Source organism: Geotrypetes seraphini, chromosome 1 (assembly GCF_902459505.1).
Source record: "Geotrypetes seraphini chromosome 1, aGeoSer1.1, whole genome shotgun sequence".
Lineage (NCBI taxonomy): Eukaryota > Metazoa > Chordata > Amphibia > Gymnophiona > Dermophiidae > Geotrypetes > Geotrypetes seraphini.
The window spans coordinates 54,187,570-54,212,632 of NC_047084.1; the positions used below are offsets into that span (position 1 = coordinate 54,187,570).

General features: G+C 43.0%; 1 protein-coding gene across 3 annotated transcripts in view; it reads right to left on the reverse strand.

The window, feature by feature from the left end:
• ITGA2 (integrin subunit alpha 2) overlaps positions 1–25,063 on the reverse strand; it is a 145,272-nt gene that overhangs the window by 21,558 nt on the left and 98,651 nt on the right. For all 3 annotated transcript variants that reach the window (XM_033931502.1, XM_033931512.1, XM_033931519.1), the window contains 10 exons: positions 24,647–24,786; positions 23,637–23,788; positions 19,752–19,862; positions 19,580–19,662; positions 15,644–15,788; positions 12,640–12,732; positions 11,456–11,532; positions 11,275–11,358; positions 5,873–5,975; positions 455–565 (listed from right to left, as the gene is read on the reverse strand). In XM_033931502.1, the coding sequence (XP_033787393.1) occupies positions 455–565; positions 5,873–5,975; positions 11,275–11,358; positions 11,456–11,532; positions 12,640–12,732; positions 15,644–15,788; positions 19,580–19,662; positions 19,752–19,862; positions 23,637–23,788; positions 24,647–24,786 (1,099 nt within the window). The remainder of the gene's footprint in view (positions 1–454; positions 566–5,872; positions 5,976–11,274; positions 11,359–11,455; positions 11,533–12,639; positions 12,733–15,643; positions 15,789–19,579; positions 19,663–19,751; positions 19,863–23,636; positions 23,789–24,646; positions 24,787–25,063) is intronic.

Genomic DNA, 25,063 nt, shown 5'->3' on the forward strand with positions numbered 1-25,063 from the left:
AATTTGTGTGGTTAAGGCAGAGCTTACAGGAATGGAGCAGGGATAAGGACAGTGACAAAACTCAAGGGGATGGGACAAAAAAATTGAGTTCCTCCGGGGACGGGGAAAAATATGTCCCCGTGTCATTCTCTAATCTGTAACTCAGCCAGCTTTTCCAAGAAAAAGTTGAAAAATAATTTTCCCAAATGTGGGAACTGAAAATTTGCAAATTAGATTTAACAAATCTAAGGACCCTATTTTTATTGTTTTGTAGAAAATAAATCTTATTATAGTTTCTTGGGCTATATAGATGATGTATATTTTGCCTTAGGAGAGAAAATGGCTTAAGGTTTTCATTAATGACCAACAAATTATAGTGAAGAATTTGCTCCAGGTATGGATCAAATTGTCTTCAACCCAAAGGATTTTTCAATATAATCCTGTCCATTCCTAGTTTATATTTTCTGTTCTTTACCTGGTCTGTGTCCACTCCAGTCAAGTACATCAGCTGATTGTGTCCTTTGGTGTACTCTGGAAACTGGATGGTCACAAATGCCATGTTTATTGGAATACTTCCTGTTGTAATCTATAGAACAAATATTTGATTAATACACATAATCTGTCTGTTTGTGGTTATTCACAGATTTTTAAAGGCCTGGAATAAAGCAGTGAATGCTATTGTAAATGTAAAGACACTGAATCAGAAGCCAAGGACAGGCCTCAACGACGAGACGACAGCACACAACGAGGAGTCGTGAGGACAAGATGTCAGAAGTTCAGCCAAGGTTATATAGTTCAAGAAATCACTTTATTGAAGAATATGTCACTCATGTAAATGTAAAACCTGTTAAACTCATGAGCCTGCATGTAAAATTCCTATAATGTTTTTAGTTCACATGCTATGGAGACTATTTACCAAGTTGTGTTTGGCATTAGTTCATGCCAAAAGTCAGAATTAAAAAAACATAGCCAGATTCACCTAATGATAGTAACTTACAGATTTATTTTAGCATAATTTACTTATTATTGTTTGGTTGGACAGCTTCGATATGTAACATTTTTCCATTTATCACACGTTTCTCCTATTTCACAACACAGATTTACTTGTATTCATCTTAATTTACTCAGATTTTTTTTTCATCTTAATTAGATCCATTTTAACATCCAAATCACACATATAGGCACTTAAGATTTGATTTGGTATGTTCTCAATAATTCATTTTCAATTATCTTGCCTTGTCTATTATTCTGGTTAGTCCCTGGGTTTTTTTGTTCTTATACATGATCTCGTCAATATTTCCTCACCATCATACCTTTGGCATCACCAACATTGTTCATCTCTTTTTTATATTACTCATTGTTATGTACATTTTTATAGGACCCCTGATGAAGGCTTTTTTATTGGCCAAAACTCTGACTGTGTAGGGTCTTTTGCTATTGTTGATTGCTATTGTCCACTACATTGACATTGACCTTTGCTGCATTATTTGCCAGCTAAACTGATGCCTATTGTCCATAACAGTCCAGCAGGACTGTTTTATTTGTTGACATAGACTTTTGCCCTTTTCTTCTTATCAACACAGACCACTATTGTATGTTTTGACAGCTGGATTGTTTTTATCATCTGGTCCATTTGTCTGAATAAACTTTGTTGGTCCAGACCATCGGCTCCACTCTTTTTGGTTTTGGTATAGTGGTTTGACCTACAGCCTCAGCACCCTGAGGTTGTGGGTTCAAATCCTGCACTGCTCTTTGTGATTCTGGGTAAGTCAAGTAATCCTCCAATGCCCCAGGAATATTAGATAGACTATGAGCCTGCCGGGACAGATAAGAAAAACTGCTTGAGTACCTTGTCCAAGCAGTATATCAAAATCCCTACCAATCCCTATTTACTAGGTGATACAGCTATGCTAAACAATTACTACAATCAGTGACGTACCAAGGGGGAGGCAGGGGGGGCAGTCCGCCCCGGGTGCACGGCTTGGTGGGTGCACAGCTGGCCAGGTCCGGGTCCTCCTGCCCTTCCTTTCCCCCGGCCACGCCGCTACAAATCCTACCTCCCCCCGCCGACAAGAAGTCTTTCCGACGTCAATTCTGACATCGGAGAGGACGTTCTGGGCCAGCCAAGCAGTGATTGGCTGGCCCAGAACGTCCTCTCCAACGTCATAATTGAGGTTGGAAAGACTTCTTGTTGGTGGGGGGAGGTAAGATTGCAGGCGCGGACTGGGGGAAAGGAAGGGGAGATGCACTTTTTTTTCTTTTTTCCACGGCAGGGAGGGCAGGATGTAGGCAGGCAAGCTGGCTGGCTTTAGCGCAGCAGGGAGGGAGGGAGATAGGTAGACAGGCAGGCTGGCTTTGGGGGTGGCCAAAATCTGGAAGGTAGTGGGGGGGACATAAGAAGGAGGCACTGGGGGCACTAAGGACACGGGGAGGAGGCACTGGGGGCACTATGGACATGGGAAGGAGGCACTGGGGGCACCATGGACACAGGATGGAGGCACTGGGGGCACCATGGACACAGGACGGAGGCACTGGGGGCACCATAGACATGGAACGGAGGCACTGGGGGCACTATGGACACAGGACGGAGGCACTGGGGGCACTATGGATATGGAAAGGAGGCACTGGGGGCACCATGGACATGGGACGGAGGCACTGGGGGCACCATGGACACGGGACGGAGGCACTGGGGGCACCATGGACACGGGACGGAGGCACTGGGAGCACTATGGACATGGAAAGGAGGCACTGGTGGCACTATGGACACTGGATGGAGGCACTGGGGGCACTAAGGACACAGGATGGGCACTGGGGGCACTATGGACACAGGACGGGGCACTGGGGGCACTAAGGACACAAGACGGTGGCACTGGGGGCACTATGGACACAAGACGGAGGCACTAAGGACATGAGAAGGAGGCACTGGGTGCACTAAGGACACGGGAAGGGGGCACTGGGGGCATTATGGACACAGGAAGGAGGCACTGGGGGCACTAAGGACACAGGACGGAGGCACTGGGGGTACTATGGACAAGAAGGAGGCTCTAGGGGCACTATGGACATGGGACGGAGGCACTGGGGGTACTATGGACACAGGACGGAGGCACTGGGGGCACTAAGGACACAGGACGGGGGCACTGGGGGCACTATGGACACAGGACGGAGGCACTGGGGGTACTAAGGACATGGGAAGGAAGGAGGGAGGGAATAGAAAGGGACAATTGTTGGGCCTGAGTGCAGAAAGAAATGAAAGAAAGAATACACAGTCAATTAATAGAAGTCCCCTTTTGATGAAAAAAATAAATGGTCATGTTACCTCTGACTTACTTTCTCTGCAGCAGAGTTGGCAGCTGTGCTGAGGTACAGGAAGGTCCCACGCTGACTCATCTGCCGGCTCTGCTCTGGAAGAAGTAAGTTATGTCGGAGGGGGTGGACCTGGCAGACGCAGTCATTGCGGGACTTTGCCACAACTCCCTGCGTCTGCCGGGTCCACCCCCTCCGACGTAACTTACTTCTTCTGGAGCAGAGTCAGCAGATGAGTCATTGTGGGACCTTCCAGCATACAGCTGCTGAGTCCGCTCCAGAGCAAGTACGTTGGAGTGGGGTGGACTGGCAGCCGGCAGCTACAATCATCGTGGGACCTTGCTGCATGAATGGAGAGAAAGGAGCAGGATTGCTGGAATGGAAGAGTGGTGGAGGGAAAGAAAGGGGGAAGGGTGGTACTGATAGAATTGATGTACAGAGAAAGGGGAGAGACATAAGGGGGAAGGATATTGGAGGGAGAGAAAGGGGGCAGATGCTGATTGAAGAGGGGTGGATGGCGAGAGAAAGGGCAGACATTGGATGGTAGTGGGGAGCCTATGCTGGATGGAAGTGCAGATGGGAGAGATAAGGGAGCAAATGCAGGAAGGAAATGGGAGGAGAGAAAGAGGGGAGCAGACGCTGGATGGAAGTGGACAGAGAGAGGAGAAGGTACTAGATGGAAGGGTTGGAGAAAGAGGGTACATGATGGAAGAAGGGGATAAATAAAAGGAGGGTACATGATGGGGAGAAAAGGATTGAGTTAGGGAAACACTGGAGAGGTGAGGGAAAGAGGTGGCAAGCTTTAGATAGACAGTAAAAAGGACATTGATGAGAGGGTAGTAAGAACGTAATCTAGACAGATGCAGAAATAAATTGAAAGGGAAAATGAGGGAAAAAGGGAAAGGGATTGCAGAGGAGAGGTGTGGGAGATGGAAGGAGAGGAGAGAGATGACAGACAGTGGATGGAAGGAAGAGAGTTACAAGAACATGAGGAAAACAGAAACCACAGAAGACAAAGGTAGAAAAAAATTTCTATTTATTTATTGCTTTAGGAGACATGTGTCACTGTTTCTGTGGTGCACTGTATGCAGAGTCCAGCTTCTTACTGGTTCAATTTAACCTTTGTCTATGTATTTCCATTTTATCCCCCTTTTTACAAAAATGTGGAGTGTTTTTTAGTGCCATCCGTGGTGGTAGCAGCTCTGATGCTCAGAATTCTATGAGCGTCAGAGCTGTTACCACCATGGCTAAAATCCACACTACAGTTTTGTAAAAGGGGGAGGGGTTAGTTTGTGATGACATATTCCATACTAGGCGAAGGTGTGTTCTGTGTGTTCGAAAGACATGTTTTTTTTGTTAGGATTGATTGAAGGATTGATCTGTACTAGTCTGGCTTGTTTAGTTTTACAATGGGTGTATTGATGTTGTACTGCTCACTGCATATGTAAGATGCTGCCTTTTCCTAGGTACTCATGTGTGACGTGTGGCTTGTTACTAAAAATCATGTTTTTCGTACAGATGGGGGGGTGTCAAAAAATAATGGGCCCCGGGTGTCACATATGCTAGGTACGCCACTGACTACTATTACTATTAATAATTTCTATAGCACTATCAGAGGTATGCAGCCCTGTACAGAGTCACAAAGAAGACAGTCCCTGCTTAAAGGAGCTTACAATTATAGGACGGGCACATATACTCTCTGCTCCTAAACACCCCAACACAAAAATTATTTTCTATTTTATAGTAGATGGGTAAGGTGCAATGAAAGCAAAATTACCAAGGGACACTTGAACCCACTCAAAGGTAATGGACAGTAACTGAGGTAAGCATGCATTAATGCTTACTACAGCTTAGTAAAAGGCAATGGATGGTGAAGTCACTTGCGCAAGATCACAATAAGCATCAGTGGGATTTAAACCTGTCTTCCTTTGTTCTCAGAGTATTAGGCTACTCCTCCACCATTTTCCCAGTCTTTAATTTGTGTTTATTATTGGCAGTCACTTGGAGATTGAAAAGAATATGTTGCAAATTCAAAAATGAAATACAGTAAAACCTTGGATTGCAAGTAACTTGGTTTTCAAGTGTTTTGCAAGACAAGCAAAACATTTTATTAAATTTTAACTGGATATACAAGCAATGTCTTGCAATACAAGTACATACAGTATACACACATCACAACTGAGCCGATGGTTCTCTCTCTCTGACACTGCAAGAATGTAGTGATTGTTCTAAACAAGCAAAGTCTTGCAATACGAGTACATAGAGTATACAAGCGTCACATCATCACAACTGCGCCGATGGTTCTTCTCTCTGATGCTGCAGGAGTGTAGTGATTGTTTTAAATGATTGAAGTCTTGCAATACAAGTGTGTATAGTATTTTGTATTAAAGTTTTTGGTGGTGGAACGAATCGTCTGAGTTTCCATTATTTCCTATGGGGAAATTTGCTTTGATATACGAGTGCTTTGGATTACAAGCATGCTTCTGGAACGAATTATGCTCGCAAACCAAGGTTTTACTGTATATTAATAAGTTTAAGTTCCCAATGGCTGACCTCAATACAGATAAACTAGAAGCATGTTTATACTGACCTTCACTGTAAAGTTGAATTCAGGGCCGATATCATTTAAATTATGGACAGGAGAAGGAATATGACCAGTAGAATACACTTCATAAAAATTGATGTTGGTTATCCTGGTAGAAATCAAATATGAGAAAAAGCTTTCAAAACCACAGTTAATACCTGCCTTCTATGATTTTAAATGTACTGGAGAATCAACCTATAGCATTAAAACTCTGCAACAAGCATGCTCTCTGATCCCTATAAAATAACTTTCTATGTTGTGCCTCAGCAGTTTATAATTCTGCTCTTTAGGGAGACTCTCCATTATAACCTGCCCCCAACACACTGAACTCAATAATTTCAGTGACAGTCCTTGGCCAGAAGTCAGGTACTAGTTCTCACTTGATATCTCTCTAATCATGGACCCTAAATATGACTGCTAGGTGTTATCATTGCTCCCCAACCCCCTGACCCCAAGGAACTGTGAGTATTATATCCATAGTAATTCTAGTTCCAGGGAACAATATACCTGACAGGGAATTAAACGCATGCCTTTTTCATGGCAGTATACAAAACTGCTTTGAGCCATTCAGATGGCCCTAACTACCCCCCCCCCCCCCCTCTACTAAGCTCTGGTAGAGGTTTCTAGCATGGTCCAGAGTGCTAAATGCTCAGACGATGCTCTGACGCGCATAGAATTCCTATGAGCATCGGAGCATTTAGCGCTCCGGGCCATAGTAGAAACCTCTACCATGGCTTAGTAAAAGAGGGCCTCAATTTTTTAAATAGAGTGTTATTTTTTTAATATATTTTTTGAAGTTGACCAGTAACTTTCTACCTGAATTAATTTAATGTAGTACAAAAAATTTTGAATATACAACTTTTAAACTAAAAGTTGTACAATGTGAGGTACAACAGAAAAATTTAAATTATAACTCACACAGAAAATCCCCTACACCCCTCCCCCAACCTCCAAAACCTGATCAACTCCTACCTCCCAATCTCTCTCACCTACTAAATGCTAACCTGAAAATCAGTTTAAAAATTGGGTTTTAAGGCGATACCTAAAACAAACATAACCCATATTTCTCATGGTAGCAAAAAAAGTATTTCTAAGTTACAAATTTAGGGCTCTTTTTACTAAACCACAGCAGAGCTTTTTACCGTGGTCTGGCAAGGTAAATCCTTTAATGCTCATTCTTTTTTTGTGTGTGTGTGTGATGATCTTTTTTTTAAAAATAAATCTTTATTAATTTTTCATTCAAAAACAATGCATTGAAATATACATATAATTAACTTCAAAATTGCATTTACATCAATCAAAGAAATACTTCAAAAACATTTCCCCCCACCCACCCCAATATAAGATTAAAAACAAAATGCAGTATTCCAGACATATAGTGAAAATCATATTGAACTTATTGATCATTGTTGACATCAAAATATAATACCCCCCCCGCCCACCTACCCTCACTGGATGTGTAAATCAAATGAGAAATCAGGAGAATAATCCAGTTAATCAACTTGAACAAAATTTGTCAATGGACTCCATGTTAATTTAAATAACTTATTATTACCCCAAATTTCTGAATTCATTTTCTCATAATTTGTAGCATAAACATAACGAATCCCACCAAAAGGAGAAATTAAGCTGATCCGAATTTTTCCAGTTTTTGGTAACCATTTGCATGGCAATTCCAGTCATGGCAAATAGTCTACTTTTATATTTGTTCAAAGGAGGTTTAGATGACAACAATGTACCACAAATAACCACCTCATAACACAGTGGAATTGAAGATTCCAATAGCAAATTGATTTGTCCCCATATTGATTTCCAAAAGTTGAGTATCAAAGGACAATAGAACAACAGATGATCCAGTGTCCCTATTTCAAGATAACAGTGTCAGCATCTATCAGAGTTTGAACTGTCTAACCTCTGCAACCGAACTAGGGTCCAAAAAACTCTATACAACAGAAAAAAACAAGTTTGTCTCATTCAATTCCTATGAGCATTTACCTTGTCAGCCTGTGGTAAGAAACTCTACCACGGTTTAATAAAAGCCAACATTAGAGTGAATTAAAGCCATTAAAGCCTTTGCGCTTAGGTGCAGTTTATAGAATCTCGCTTAACGCCTGTGCGCATGACTAACATTTAGGTGCACTCATTTGGCCAATGAAAACCAGGCCTAAATATCTGCACCCACAGTAAGTTGTGTGCAGATCAGGCGTATTCTATACCAATGCACCCAATGTTTAGGAATGCTCACAACTCATTGGCCACGCCTTCTTTTGAGATTCATGCACTAGAAGTTATGTACACCATTTTATAAAATACGCTTGGAAAGTACTGCATATAACTTCTAATTAGTGCCACATATTACTTGTTAATTGCCAATTATCATCACTGATTCTTCTTCTTAAGCAATTAAGTTGTATGTGCATATTGGTAACATGCACAGAGTTGCATGCACAAATTTGGTTGCACTATATAGAATCAGGCCCAAAATGCACACTAAGGGGTCCTTTTATCAAGCTGCGGTTGGGGTTTAACGTGTGTTAAACCACCTGCCACGCTAGCTGCTAACGCCTGCATTGACCAGGTGTTAGTTGTTTAGCCGGACGCGGGTGTTAGCGCGTGATGAAATGTCCGACGCGCTAACCCCGCTAGCGCGGCTTGATAAAAGGATCCCTAAGAGGGGCATAATCGAAAGGGACGTCTAAGTCCATTTTCATTTAAGTCACAAGTCGCCCAAAGTAAAAAAACAGCCTAGGCCACATTTTCAAAAAATACATCAAAAATATTTTTTGTTTCGAAAATTGTCTAACTATACGTCCTGTCGATCTGATCGTCCATGTCGCTAAATCGTCCATCTTTATACCACATTTTCGTCCAAGTCAAAAATGCCTAGAACAAGCCCTGTTGGACATGGGAGGGGTCTGCAAAGTGATGGACTGAACTCCCCGACATGGCACCTAAATAGTGGGGTACCTTACAGGGCACTGCTGTGAACTTCACAAAAAGGGTGCCATGTCATCATCTCACTACAGCTCCCTTATAAGTCATGGTGAGCCCCTCAAACCACCTCCAGAATCCCCTAGACCCACTTATCTACCACCCCAATAGCCCTTATGCCCTACAGGAGCCACTTATATGGCAGTACAAAAGGGTTTTGGGGGTGTATAAGGGAGTGCACATATTTAAGTATCAATGCAGTGATTACAGGGGCTTATGGGCATGGGTCCTCCTCTCCATGGGTATCTAACCCACTCCCAAGACTGTCTCTGTGCTGGACGACTGGGCTTTCCTATGCCAGGCTGCCAGGTGATGATGGTCTGGAGGCTGAATTTTAAAGGTGTGATTACGATTTTTATGAGGTTGGGGGGGTTGGTGATCACTGGGGTAGTGTGTGGGGTTCTGTATTATGTGTTTGCAGTGTTTATCTGGTGACTTTAGGTGGGTTTTTGTGACTTAGACCATGTTTTAAATGGTCTAAGTCACAACGTCCAAGTTTTGTCTATGCTGAGCTGTATAACTTTTGGTTATATATGCTGTACGATTAAGTCTAAGCCGGCCCACGTCCTGCCCAACTCCCGCCCTCAACACTCCTCCTGAAACGCCCCGTTTAGCTTTGGTCATTCAGCAGCACTATGGAATATGTCCAAAACCCGTTTTCATTATCGGCACTTGGACGTATTTTAACAATGCTCGTCCAAATGCCGACTTAGGCCGTTTTTTGGATGTTTTTCTCTTTCGATTATGAGCCCCTAAGCTAGTATTCTGGAAAGGTTATTCTGCTCAGAGCACCCTTTACAGAATACTAGCGTAGCACACTGTCAGGTTTGTTAGTGGCCCCCCCAATGTATGGTGGTAGGGGTTAAGTGAAAGGCGCCCTGACAAACGCCTGGTCCCAGGTTCAGTTCCCTCACTGAAGTTTCACCAGGAAGTAGAATCAAATAATAGGCACAGCCAGAGGTGGTTGCATAAAGAATATATTATAGAAATAGTCTTACAGAAAAGTAATATTCTGAAGCATTACAATTATTAAGCATTACAATTAATTAGAGAGCAAAGCAGTTTCCCTGCCTTACAGAGTTCAGAGGCAAAGAGAGACAGTCTGAAGTTCCAGAGATAGGCCAGAGAGAGAGAGAGAAAAAGATAGAGGGAAGGATAGACAGAGAGATAGATAGCTCAAGAGATAGACAGAGAAAGAGAGAGCTCCAGAGAGCCATGAACCAAGAGCTAGATAGATAGATTGATAGCTAGATTGATAGAGCAGAGAGGAGGCTTTTATACCTTGGAATCTTATTCTGAATATAGAAACTATTGTATGTCCCAGTATCTTTCTGTTTAGAATTTGTAAACTGTTTGAAACAATGGTTAATTTAATTGATAAAGGAGGGTGTGATACTTGCAAGCATGGAAGATGGGATTAGTCTCTGGCTTCTTTGTCCCATTCAAGCAGCCTATCTGCTTGATCTGTGCACCTGGACCCATTGTCCTAAGCACCCTCTTAATCAGACATTAACACCTTTTAGCTAGTCATGATTCAATCAGGGCTACTTAAAACATATCAGGGATACTTAAAACAGTTTCCCTGCCCTCAGGGTCTCTCTGAATTCCCATGCCAGAGTCAGATTGATATAATTTTCCATAGGCCTTCGCTGACATAAGTAATGCCAACTACAAATGCTGAATGGTAGCAATAGCTAGGCTGACACACACATCATTTTCACACCTATCTTTGAGCGCCATTTACAGAATCTAGCCCACTTTGTAAGATAGTTTTACCAAATAATGCTTAAGCAGCTTTTCAGCACATATATACCAGTACTCTAATCATTTACATATATAACTGGTGTATACATATTAGCACCTTCTTTATAGAATTTTGGACTTCACTTTAAGGGCTCCTTTTACAAAGCTGCGATAGCGATTTTAGCGTGCGTGGCAATTTAGCGCGTGCTAAACCAGCTAGAACTAACGCCAGCTCAATACTGGTGTTAGCATCTAGCGCGCGCGTTAAAAACGCTATTGCAGCTTTGTAAAAGGAGCCCTAAGCATGTGTTTTAGAAAAGCAAAATGATTGATTGATAGGAATACCTCTGAGCCTGAGAATCACTCCTTGATAATCTACTAAAGACACCAACAGCACAGAGCTAAGAGTTTCCATATTGGGACAGGCCAAAGGTCCATCAGGCCTAGTATCTTGTTTCCAACATGGCCAATCCAGGTCATAAGTACCTGGCAAGATCCCAAAAGAGTAAAGCAGATTTTATGCTGCTTATTCTAGAAATAAGCAGTGGATTTTCCCAAGTCCATCTTATGCTTATGGACTTTCCTTTTAGGAAATTATCAAAGCCTTTTATTAAACCCTTTTAAAGCTAACTGCTTTTACCACATTCTCTGGCAAATTTCATTCAACACTATACCTTGTGAAATGAATTTCAGCTTCATATCGGACAGGAACTGATATGTTGACCATGTTGTCCAGTTCTTGCTCTTCATTACTTTCACTGTCAAAAGAAATTACTGTTTTGCATTAAACCTCAAAGGCCGAATAACAAATGCAAAAAGAAAAACCAAATTGTGACGGGGGGAAAAGTGATATACCTCAATGCTTGGAAATGTATAAACACTGTATTCTGGAGGTGCTTGAGATTAAAATCAAAGCTAATATCAAAAGACACCTGTTCAAAAAAAAAAGAAGTTTAGAAAGCAAACAAGCAAGATGAGAAAGCACCAAGTCTACTAATGCACAAAACTTCAGTAAGCTATGAGATGAGGTACAAGAATTTAGTGCAGGGGTGACCAACCTTTTGGCTTCCCTGGGCCACATTGGCTGAAAAAATGTTTCTGGGGCCGCACAAACGTGCAAACGCTGCAGCAAGACAGAGGAGGGAGCCGGCAAGGCGGTAAACACCCAGGGGCAGAAGAGGAAAACATTGCATCGCTCTCAACTGGGGCCGCACAAAATACTTCACTGGGCCGCATGCAGCCCTCGGGCCGCAGGTTGGACACCCCTGGTTTAGTGAATAAATCTGGCTCTTAAAAGCAGTCTGCCATAAATCTAACTGCACAAATCTTGTCTTGATAGATTCAACTGGATGTTCATCATTAGTTCCAGCAGGATAACCTGTTAAAAATTATTTGGTTAACTTTGCCACTTAGGTCCGGATTCTATAAATTGCACCGGTATCGATAGCCACCTAAAAATGGCATTAGCACTGTTTATTGAATTGTGGCTGTTTTTTTTAAAAAGGTTCCTTAAATTTAGGCCAGAATTTTACAGGCCCCCCTGTGTGATATATGGTAAGAATATCTAACACTACTCACAATCTAACAATACTCACATGTAATTAAGTTGTATTAAATCATCTTTACAAACTAGGGGAGGAAAAGATTTTAGCAACTGCTACCTAAGCGGGTTCTGTCATTCAACTTAACATGGGTCTTTCTGGCATCACCATCATATATCAGAAAAACCTCCCAAAAACATTTTAAATATCTTTATATATTTTTTTATCTTTCTCAATTAAGAGCTCCTTTTACAAAGCTGCGATAGAATTTTAGCGTGCGCTAAACCCACGCTACATAGCTAGAACTAACGCAAGCTCAATGCTGGCGTTGGCGTCTAGCACGCGTGGCAATTTAGCGTGTGCTAAAACTGCTCTCGCAGCTTAGTAAAAGGAGCCCTAAGTTCTTCTAGTGTACCAAAATAAAATTTCAACTCATCTTCAATATTGTACAAAAATATCTAACAAAAATAAAAATTATATATAAGCATAAAATTGTACCTGTTGTCCTTTTCTAAAAACAGGATAACCAACTTGACAGCTCACCAATTCCTGGTACTTGCCAGTTTGACACAACACTTCAGTGCCATCAGTCTGCAAGAAGAAAAGATACCTTATTCTTTGCCTCCCTTTTTAGTCCTATACACATCCATTACATTTATAAACCATAAATCTATAAAATTTAGTATTCCAATTCTGCCCCCATTTCAGCCACCAATTTAATTCAATGGCATTTTTCTTTTTTTTGAAAATCATTTTTATTAAGGAGTTAACAAGGAAACAAGCGAAATACATGGGAAAAGGGGGAGTGATTGAATGGGGGGGTGCTTGGTGTATGTTTGTGGGAGCGGCTGGAGTGACTAGTACGGTGTGAGTGCAGTCCTTTGTGTAGGGGATTCTTGGGGGGGGGTATGTTTTATTGAAAATTTCTGGAGCTGATAAGGGAGCCGGCTTGTGCTTGCTCTTGGCTATCCCTGTGTGTTATTATTGTGCTTTGTGTTTTTGTTAAGGCATTTTTCTAACATATAAATTGTATAGAGTGTAATTATTTTTTTCTTGAGAAACCAATAAGCCTTCCCTATAAATAGGTGCAGAGAAAGAAGTGAGATATTTCACTTTATGTTGACAAATTGGAGATACAGTGCTCCCCCTCTCATTCGCGGTTCTGCTCATTCACGGTATTTTACGACCGCGAAGGGGAATCAAGAGAGGGCAGCTGGAGCGCCGGTGAGAGAAGGAAATCACTTGCTGTATGATCCAACCGCCTCTTCCTATACTAAAGTCAGACTTCACCAATCAGGAGCTGCATGTCAAAGCAGCTCCTGATTGGTAAGGCTTGACTTTAGTACAGGAAGAGACGGTTGGAGTATACAGCGAGTGATTTCCTTCACTCGCCAGCGCTCCGGCTGCCCTCTCCTGTCTCCCCTGCCTAAAAAATGTATTTGCGGTTTTTTGACATTCACGGGGGTTCCTGGAACGGAACCCCTGCAAATGTAAGGGGAGTACTGTATACCAAATTAGTTCATGTTACATTTTGGTGGAATCATTTAAGGCAGTGGTTCTTAAACCTGGCCTAGGGGTTCCCCAGCCAGTTGGGTTTTCATCATATCCCTAATGAATATGCTCTAGTCCAGGTTTTCTGGCCCAATGGGATAGTCCACAGAGAATGTGGTTTGGTAATATGTTATTTAAATCAGTGTGATAGAAATATATTTATTATGTGGTAATAAAAAACAAAACATGATAAGGCTTCTTAAAGTTAGTAGGTATTTATTAATGAATATGCATGAGGCACATTTGCTTAGAGGTGACATGCATGCAAAACTGCCTCATGCAAATTTATGCCTCCTTTGTCTCCCTTCCTTTCCATAGCAATCTGTCCCTTTCAACTGCTTCCCAAACCCTCCAGATCCTTAACACTATCTTTCCTCTCTATCTATTTGCACTCAGTTTCATAGCCCTACTCATAGCCCTCATACAATCATTTAATTCTTGTTGTCCTAATTCCTACTAAATTTTGTCAGCTCTATTATCCAGTTACCTAATTCCTGCATCCCCATACTTCTACCCTACCCAAGTTCTTAATCACTACTTACATACATTCCAAATACCCAGTAAATATTAGAGCCTTCTTCTGGCATCCCACCTAATTTTGTCTCTACCTTTGTCCAAATCCCTGCTCTTGATATTCCCTTGTCCCCAATATCTGCTCTTATGCCTTTTTCTACCCTTCGTCAACACTTACTTATTTCAATATTCATTGACCCTGCATTTTTTTTCTCCTTTCCCCCCTTCCACTGCCCTTGGTTCTTCTTCCTCCCACAGAATCTGCTCTTCTCTCCATTCATACTCCCCAACATTTGCCAGCATCAGCCTCCTTGTCCCAGCCCCAGCATCAGCCTTGTTCTCCCAACCACAGTCCCAGTTCTCATCCCAGCCCTAATCCACTCACCACTCCACCTCCAGCATTGGCCCTATTCCAGTCCCTACCCTGGTCCAGTATCAGCCCTGTTTGAGTATCAGCACCCCTTTCTCCTCCACATATTCAGCTATGATTACTCCTTTATACAGCAGTAGGAACTTGTTCCTTTCCTCCTATTGCTTTGCTGTTCTGCTGCCAGCACTGTAGCAGGTTTTAAATACAAATACAGGTACTTCCTGTATTCTCATGAGAACAACTTGCTGCAGTGATGGCAGGAAGACTGGCAGAAAAAATGAGGCACAGGAGTGAAGGCAGTGGCGTAGTAAAAGTGAGAGGTGCCCCTCCCCCGCCATCTTCCCTGCCCCCCCTTCCCCATACCTTTTTAACTTTTCTAGTGTAAGCAGCATGCCCATGTCAGTGCTGGCTCGACTTTGATGTCACTTCCTAGGCGCGGGTCCCGGAAGTGACGTCAGAGAAAGTGCCGATGCCAATGCAGGCAGTAACCTTGCACCAGGAAAGGCAAGGGGTGTGCACACGCACAGCAAGGAGAGGAGCAGGGGTCGTGGGGGGGGGGGGGACACGGAGAGAGGAGGGGTGCCGTGCACCCAGGGTGGATGCCCCCCTTACTATGCCACTGAGTGAAAGAACAAGCTCCTACCCCTGTGAAGAGGTGAGAGAGTGAAACAGGCTTTGGGCTCATTTAAGTTTCAGGGCCCTAAGCTACTGCTTCATATATTTACCCCTTAAACCAGCTCTGCTGTTATGATGTCAAGACTGTTGCTGAAGGTCACAACAGCCATTTTGAGATTGAAATTGGTATAGTTGTGGAGGCAGGGAGGGAGGCTCAATCTGGTTGTGAGCATGGGAGGATCTGTTTAGTCATAGGGGGGAGGAAGAGGGCGTTGTTCAGGCACCAGTCTGGGCCATTATTGGTTTTCATAGAAAGTAAGTGGCAAAATTCAGCCACAGATTTAATTTCATCCAAAACAGAAAATCCTGCTTTTGGTCAGCCTCTACATCCAGGCATGATGTGTGAAAATTGGACCTAAGATGGTATATGGAAAAGAAAGAGAAGTTTCCTACCGGAAGTGAAGATGAAGCGAAAAACAAGTTTTCTGAAAAAATAACATCAATTCTAGTGTTGTATGCATTTTCTTTTTTGTTCAGCAAATTCACACGAAACGATAGCCTCCTGTTCTTGTTGTTGACAATATAGAGTTGTTTATTGCTGAAAACAAATTGAGATTTCAATCATGCATTAATTTATTACAATTAAACAATTTATTTCAATTTCAGAATCTAAATGAAATATTTAACAAATAAAGGGCCCCTGTTACAAAGCCACAGTTGTGATTCCTGGTGCAGCAAATGCAACGAAGCCCTAAAATTTCTATGGGCTTCGTCACATTTGCCACTACTGCATCACTACTGCAGTTTTATAAAAGGGGCACAAAATGCATTAAAATGTTACAAAAAGCATATACAGTATTTGTAAATGTAGAATTAAACCCTAGGGAGAAATTTCTAAAATATGCATACTTGAAGCCTATTCTATAAAGAAACGTAAGTGAAAATAAATAAATAAAGTTTGGGATGAACACAGAAGATCTCTAATTAGAAAACGAAGGTTGGTACTGGGCAATCCTGCATGATAGAAGCTCCAGTATCAGGATGGTTCGGATAGACTGGAGTGAGTTTTAACGGCAACTCCAACAGTGGGAACCTAAAGGCAGTACCGGGAGGATCACTATGGTCTGTTGCCCAGAAATATTAAAGACAATTTAACCATGAATGTGCAATGAGTGTGACTATTGGGCAGACTGGATGGACCATTCAGGTCTTTATCTGCTAAGTCATAGCAGCCAAAGATTGACCTGCTCTTTAGGTGGGTCTGTGGCCACTAAAGTTAGCTGCAATACAGCTGGTGAATGGGCTAATGAAAGATCGTGAATATTCAGCAGTTATCTCCCAGTGAATATTTGCAGTTAGTCAATTCAGTGCTGTTTACCCGACCAGGCTGTTCCCAGTCAGTTAAATAGCTATCAGGTGAAATCTGTTTTTCCTTAAACAAAAGGTTAATTCAGATAGACCAGAATTCACTAGGAAAAACCAGCTGAACAACCTAATGAGAGTCTTTTTATGATGTTAGGTAAAGGCCTAATATAAATATTAAACAGCATAGGGAAAAGATAGACCCTGAAGGAATGTTACAAGTGTCTATGGCTCAGATGTACAGTGACATAATAGCAATTAGTCCCCTGTTATGCTAGAAGAATTTAAACCACGACAATACTTTCCATTATCCATCCTGTAAACGCTAATGCAGAAATACATGACTAACTATGTCAAATATCATGGTTATATCTTTTTTAGTTCAAAGATTTTATTGATTTAAAATATATAAGTACAAAACAAAATGAATCCACTTTTATATAGACAGCTTCTAGCAATAATGTGAAAACTGTCTCCAAATCTCTCAGAGGTCGGAATTAGAGAATGACACGGGGAAAAAATCTGTCCCCGTCACTGCACCGTCCCCGGCCCACCATCCTCTGCACTGCCCCATCACCGTCACCGCCATCCCTTTTACCGCCCCGTCACCGCCACTGCCATCCCATTCACCGTCCCGTCACCGTCCCCGCAGCATCCATATAAGCCTTAGTACTGCAATATTTAGCTTATTCCTTTCTTATAAATCAAAGTTCTGGCTGCTGAACTAGAGAAAGAGATGTTCAGCTGGCAGGGCTTTGTTTATAAATTTTTATCAACACAACTAATATACTACTTTATCCTAAAGCAAAAAATAAATAAATAAATAGAATTTTTTTTATCCCAGGACAAGCAGGCAGCATATTCTTGACTGATGGGTGACGGCACCGACGGAGCCCCGGTACGGACAATTTTAGAGTGATTGCACTCTAAGAACTTATAAAGTTCTAGCTAGGCCGCACCGCGCGTGCGCGAGTGCCTTCCCGCCCGACGGAGGCGGGCGGTCCCCAGTTTCTTAGTTTCCACGGAGCTAAGAAGATGTGTGTTTTCCAACGGCCGTTGGAAAATCCTTTTTTCGCTTTCCCGCTCGCGTATTTTTTTTCGTGAAGCTCTTTACGTTCTTTTTCTTTTCTTCTTCTTATTAACTTTAAAAAAAAAAAAAAAAGTCCATTTGTTTCGACTTTTTTCGGTCGGCCCCGGCGGGGCCTGTTGGCAACATTGAAGCCTCGGACTTCGATTTTGCTACTGCCGTTTTTTCCTTCATGCCCCCTTCACCGGGCTTTAAAAAGTGTCAGCGGTGTGCATGCCCTATTTCGTTATCCGACCCGCACAGGTGGTGTCTTCAGTGCTTGGATCCGAACCATAGGGCTGCGACGTGCACCCGCTGTGCTTCTCTTCAAAAGAGAACTTTGAAGAATCGCCAGATTCAGCAGCAGCTTCTTTTCGGTACCGCTATGGAAGTTCCACCGGCATCAACCCAGGCATCGGCGACTCCCTCCAAATCGGCCCTGGTGCTTTCGACACCGCAAGATACATCTTCGGTGTCGCACCCCACAGGTAAGCTGGCTAAGAAGCCATCCCCCTACAGTTCTCGGCCCGCCAGTCGAACATGCAGTGAGCCAAGTCCTGCAGACTGCGCGCCGGCCTCGTAAGCGCTCTGCTCCTATAGAAGTTACTGCCTCTTCATCGGCATCCACTTCACCGGAGTGTCGAGCTGCACCGCAGGTACCGAGAAAGAAAAAAACGGTACCGGTGCCATCAGGACCATCCCTGGATGAACGTATAGCATCCATTCTCCAGGTCCAACTTAAGGAGCAGTTGCAACAACTTCTCCCAGCTCTTCTAATCCCAACCCTTCCAGTGTCGGTACCCACTGAGCCTCCGGTGCCGATCGTCGACCAGCCTATTTTGTCGGCATCGACGTTATCGGCACCACTCAAATCTGCCTCTTCCATGTCTATGCCTATTTTATCGGCAGAACCAAAGTCTCTGCGTCGAGAGGTTCAGTCAGTCTCGGAACCGGTACCGCTTTCTGACACCCGTACCGCTTTACATTCACCAGGTACGGTGTCGATGCGTTACGGCAAATCAGTACGCAAAACCAGACATACTGAATCCTCTACTCCTCTATCTCAGGGCCGCCTCCCATCGGTACGTGACCCTGATTTATGGGGTGATTCCGAGGACCCCCTCGGTACCGATGATGACTTCATTGGATGAGGCTGATCCATCTGTGCAGGATCCTGCTAGTAAGCCGGAGCACACTTCCTTCACGAAATTTCTTAAGGAGATGTCAAACAACCTTTCAATTCCATTAGAGTCTGATTCTAAAAAGTCCAAAGCATTCCTTGATGCTTTGGACTTTGACCAACCTCCCAAAGAATTTTTGAAATTACCCCTTCATGATATCTTAAGGGAAACTTTTTATAAAAATCTGGAGACTCCTCTCACCATCCCAGGAGTTCCAAGAAAACTGGAGTCACTTTATAAAGTTATTCCCATTCCAGGGTTTGACAAGCCTCAGCTGCCACATGAGTCCTTGCTGGTGGAGTCAACCCTGAAGAAATCTGCAGGCTCCAGTGTGTATGCTTCTGTCCCTCCTGGCAGAGAGGGCAAGGCCATGGATAAATTCGGTAAACGACTTTACCAGAATGCTATGTTGGCCAACCGTTTAGGTAACTATGCATTCCACTTCTCTTTTTACCTGAAACATCTTATTCAGCAAATGGCCACTTTTCAAAAATATCTTCCAGACCACAAGCTCTCTGCCTTCCAACAATGTACTGCCAGTCTATTCATAGAAACATAGAAAGATGACGGCAGAAAAGGGCTACAGCCCATCAAGTCTGCCCACTCCACTGACCCACCCCCTTAAGTCTCGGAATCAAGAGTGAAAATCATTCCAGGAATTGATGCCATACAATTCACAGTTTTGCCCCTCCGTAGCATCAAAAATGACTTTAAAAGTGGTAATTAACAAGTTGCAATTTTCACAGATTGCTAGAAAACTTGTACTCAATTCAAACTTACTCAAGTTCTGTTTTCTGCTGAATCTCAAGGGCCAGATCCGAGACACAAATTTCATCTTCACCACAGTCTTTTGAGAAAGGAACCTATGCAGAAACAGACAGGATTGTGCTCTTCTGTTGTAAATGTATGGAACTTTACATTTTTGCAAAGTTGAACTATGTTTGATACATACAAAGAATTCGGTGGATGCAGAGGAGTATGGATTGAGAACAGGGCTGGTACCAGGCTTCTGAGGGAAAACATCAATGCGCAGACTTAGGGCATTCATGGCATCAGAAGGTTCCTACAAATATACCCAACAGTTGCTATTTAGAAATCAGAAGAAGCATATTTGAGTGATTATCATTTCTAAATTTTGCTGTGTTTGTATATATATTTCTTTGGAGAAACGTGGTTTTCAGGACAGGGTTCAGGCACTGGCCGACTAGGCATAGTCCTAGGATCCATGGGTCTGATATTCAAAGGATTTAAGCCCAATATAAATAATGGGGTGACAACAGGGACAACTGGGAGTGGGGGGGGGATGCACAGGTTATAAGCTTAGAATTGATTTCCAGTTACATTCATAAATTTAAGCAAATTAAATTAAGATGAATGTTTACCCGAAAACTTATCCTCTTAAGTTTGGCTAAAAATAGGGCAAATATTTTTGATCCTAACATAGGAGCTTAAAGTCTGGAGCTTAACACTTTTAAATATTAGGCAATAACCCTCGAATGAGTTGCACTCTCAAATTTGGGCAAGGGTCTAATTTACGTATGCAATTTAATTGAATAATAAGCCAACAATGAGTCATGGTACATGGACTTGTCATGCTACTGGGGCTTGCACTCATCTGAGAAGCTGAAAGCTATGCCATCAGTGGTTTCACTACCAGTAGGGCCTCCTAAGGCAGACAGGTTTCAGCAGAGATGTCAGACTAGTGATGCACCCACCCATCCGGGCAGCTGCAGATAGGCAGTGTTGGAAGTGGAAGATGTGACAATTGTGACAACATCAAATTTATACTGCGCTGAAGAAAGGCCCAGCAATCTACTTTTGTATTCTGCCAATAAAACTAGGACTCAAACATGAGTTGATGACACTTATCACAGGGCTAATAATTGCTTGCTAACAAGAAACTATCTTGTGTTAATTTTGGATTTAAATGTATACAATAAATCTAGGCATGAGATCCATGCCAAAAAGAGGGCACAGAAATGGGCGGGTAATAGTGGGCTTGCGAACAGGAGAAACTGCCTTCTTACCAGTGAACAGCAAATAAAACAACAAAGGGGACCAATTGGTGCTCAATCCCTTTTATTGTGATAGACTCGACACAATCGTGTTTCGTCCCACAAGGGCCTGCCTCAGTAATTGCGGGCAGCCACATTCACTGGTTCTCTGAGCAGCAGTCTCGAGACTACGACGGGAGCTCATGGCAGCCATTTCCTATTGGCGATCTACATGGGGCAGGAGCGTAGGAAGATCGCTCCTGTCCCGAAAGCCTGCTAGACCACCAGGTAAGGTCGGGATGCCAGGAGGAAGGCTGGAGAGAGGCGGGAACGTGGTAAACTATGGGTTTTCCCCTCCCCCCCAAAAAATAATCACGAATATGTGAAAACGCGAGTATGGAAACCGCGAATGGGGAGGGGGAATTGTATGCATAACCTTAGTGGCACATCGTACTCACATGTGTTTATTTAACTCCACACTTTTGTAAGAGCCCTTTTCTGAGGGTGCAGCATGCTTTCTATGCCTTGTAAAATGACACCCCCCTATTATGCAAATGTATCCAGTTTATATGCTGTTCAATATTATTGAATCAGGCTCTAAGTACACACCAAAAAAGGAAGGAATTAAATAGGTTTAGCATGGATTTGGATTCTCTTGAAGCTGCAGGTTCATTGTGCTCTTTCTGTTCTCATCTAATCTAGTAGTACTGGCAGCAATTTACATTTATCAGGAAATTCTTCAGTCCAAGAGTCATCACTGGTTCATAATTAAACAATGGATCAAAAGGGAAATACAGTATAAGCAAAGTCAAAGATGGTTTGAATATTGAGACTGAGTCTATTGTCTTTCTTAGAGCAGGATCTGTGAGTCAAGAGCGTTCTTGGGATCAGGGGATTTTAAAGCTGCTGTCCTATGGACTCTGTATGACAGGGGTCCTCATATCCAGTTCTTTAGGTCTACAACCCAGCCTGGTTTTCAGGATTTCCACAACGAATATGTACAAGATCTATTTGCATTCACATACTGTATGGTCATGGATGACCCACTTTTCCTTTGACTCTAACTGGATCTTGTTTCCTTTTTACTCTCTGGCCACAAGCCTCCTTGTCAGTTGCTCTGTACATATCTTGTCTATGACATCAATTGCAAATCACACAGGAATTCATTATGGAAATCCAAATCTGATAGTGAGTGTTGCAGTGTTCTTACGTTGCTTGATTTATAAGAACATAAGAATAGCCTTACTGGGTCAGACCAATGGTCCATCAAGCCCAGTAGCCAATCTAGGTCACTAGAACCTGGCCAAAACCCAAAGAGTAGCAACATTCCATGCTACCGATCCAGGGCAAGCAGAGGCTTCCCCCATCCTCTATAATAAAATCCTAAGCGCGCATGCGCACTTAGGACGGCATGTTCCCTGACAGTATGATATGTCCCTCTGTGCCACATTCCATTTTCGAACACAGAGCCAGGGTACACACCAGTGACTTCCCCCTCCCGCCCTCACTCACCAACCTCTGTCGCCGCTGCTGCTCCTCTTCAAAGCAGCCTGCTGAAGTTCACCAGCCTCCACCTCAGTAGCATGTTCCCTCTGACGCGATCACGTCAGAGGGAGCATGCTACCAAGGTGGATAGTGGCCTGCAAGGTTCGCTTCAGCCGGCCGGCGAACCTCAGCAGGCTGATTTGAAGAGGAGGGCAGACGCAAGGAGAAAGAACTGCGAAAGCAGCAACAGACAGAAATACTGTTGAAAGAGAAGGAGACAGCAGAGGAAATTGCAGCTCGGGCTTTGCCCAGCAATACCTGGAAGAGCAGCAGCAGCGGTGGCAGCAGTTTGTGCCGGTGGGTCAGAAGAGACCAGGAAGCCGGATCTAGACAGGGGGAGCAGGTAAAGGGTGCTGCTGGACAGGGGGGGAGGTAACAGGAAGGGAGAAGGCCTACTGCTGAACAGGGGGTGCAGGGAAGAGGTGCTGCTGGATAGGGGGGATGTAACAGGAAGGGAGAAGGCCTACTGCTGGACAGGGGGATCAGGAAATAGGTGCTGCTGAACGGGGGGGGGGAGGTAACTGGAAGGGAGAAGGGCTGCTGCTGGACAGGGGAAGCAGTGAAGTGGTGCTGCTGGACAGGGGAGACGTAAAACAAAGGGAGAAGGGCTGCTGGACAGGGGTGGCAGGGAAGGGGTGTTGCTGGACATGGGGCAGGTAAAAGGAAGGGCGAAGAGCTACTGCTGGACAGGGTGAGCAGGGGGTGGTGGTAGACAGCTGAGGAAAGAGAGAGACAGAAAGAAGGAAAGAAAGACAGACAGACAGAAAGTGGCCAAGGAGAGAGAGAGAGAAAGAAAGATGACACACACATCTATTCTAGCACCCGTTAATGTAACGGGCTTAAAGACTAGTGTCTTAATAACAGACTATGGACTTTTCCTCCAGGAATTTGTCCAAATCTTTCTTAAAACCAGCTACGCTACCGCTCTTACCACAACCTCTGGCAACACATTCCAGAGCTTAACTATTCTCTGAATGAAAAAATATTTCCTCCTGTTGGTTTTAAAAATATTTCCCTGCAGTTTAATCGAGTGTCCCCTTGTCTTTGTAATTTTTGATGGAGTAAAAAATCAATCCACTGCCATGTACCCACTCTATTCCACTCAGGATTTTGTAGATTTCAGTCATATCACCCCCTAACATATTTTGAATTTACTCAAACGAGAGGAGTACCATACCTAAATGCAGTATATCTCAGTTTTTAAAAAACTTAAGTAGCTGCTTTATCTTTGTGATAAACTAGGCATTAACAATAGATATTTCAGTTGGAGACTGTTGCAATGAGAAAGTTTTATTTACCTGGACATTAAACACATGTTCAGAGCAGGTCTCTCCTGTACCCACTACAATATTCATCTGAACAAATCTCTCATTGTTTTCTTTAAATAACCCTCTGGAAGTCACTCTAGATGATACAAGGTCAGCATCTAGTGTTGCATTGTATTTGATATCTGCAAAAAAATGAGCTATTTATTAGATTTCAAAAATAATATCAGAGAAAATTTTAAAATGTGATTTTATGGGAGGAAAAGGGGATAGAAGGGTATAGATAGAGGATTACTATACAGGTCCTGGACCTGATGGGCCGCCACATGAGCGGACTGCTGGGCATGATGGACCTCTGGTCTGACCCAGCAGAGGCACTGCTTATGTTCTTATGTTCTTACAGCAGTACAGTAAAACCTTGGATTGCAAGTAACTTGGTTTGCAAGTGTTTTGCAAGACAAGCAAAACATTTTATTAAATTTTAACTTGAAATACAAGCAAGGTCTTGCGATACAAGTACATACATTATACACACATCACAACTGAGCCGATGGTTCTTCTCTCTCTGACGCTACAGGAGTGTAGTGACCGTTCTAAACGAGTGAGGTCTTGCAATACAAGAATTTATAGTACTTTGTATTAAAGTTTTTGGGTGGTGGAATGAATCGTCTGAGTTTCCATTATTTCCTATGGGGAAATTCACTTTGATATACGAGTGTTTTGGATTACAAGCATGTTTTCGGAACAAATTATGCTCGTAATCCAAGGTTTTACTGTATTTATAACATATATATGAGGTAAACAAAATAACTTCAGTAATTTTCCAAGTATAAAACATGGGGGGATAAAACTTAATGGTTCCATGGTGTTTATTACACTTGCATCTAAACCCAAACTTCCCAATAAAACCCCAAACAAGCTAGCTGTGCTTTATTTCACAGCTTTTACTGACTTGCACATTCCTAGTACAGTCCTTTGCCCAATTACAAACTCTTGCACATATAAAAGAGTTCTTCTTTGAATAATACTGCAAAGTCTCTTACCCATTTCATGTTTTGCCCTAAGAGGACGGAACTGAGCAATGAGGCATATTTTTACAGTCAATTCAGAGTTCTTATTTAAGAGAATGATCTTATCAGGTGTAAATATGGCCTTCACAGACACATCCGCTATGCTCTGAGACCTGAAACATAAGAACGTAAGGCAAACTTTTACGATTAAGGATTCAGCATCAAGTGTTCTTTTCTAGCAGGGTGCGCAAAGAGCTTGTGCTCAGGGATGGGGGTTCTTTTGACAGAGATGGGGGATCAGACAGGGGCAGGTATTGTGACTTGGGGAGAAATCAGGAGAGGTGAGAATTTGGGAGTAGGGGGTGCCATTGCAGCGGTACTTTTCCTTCAGTGGGTCAGCACCAGGTTTCATGCTGTATCAGATAGCACAGGTGCTCCCAAGCTGTCTGC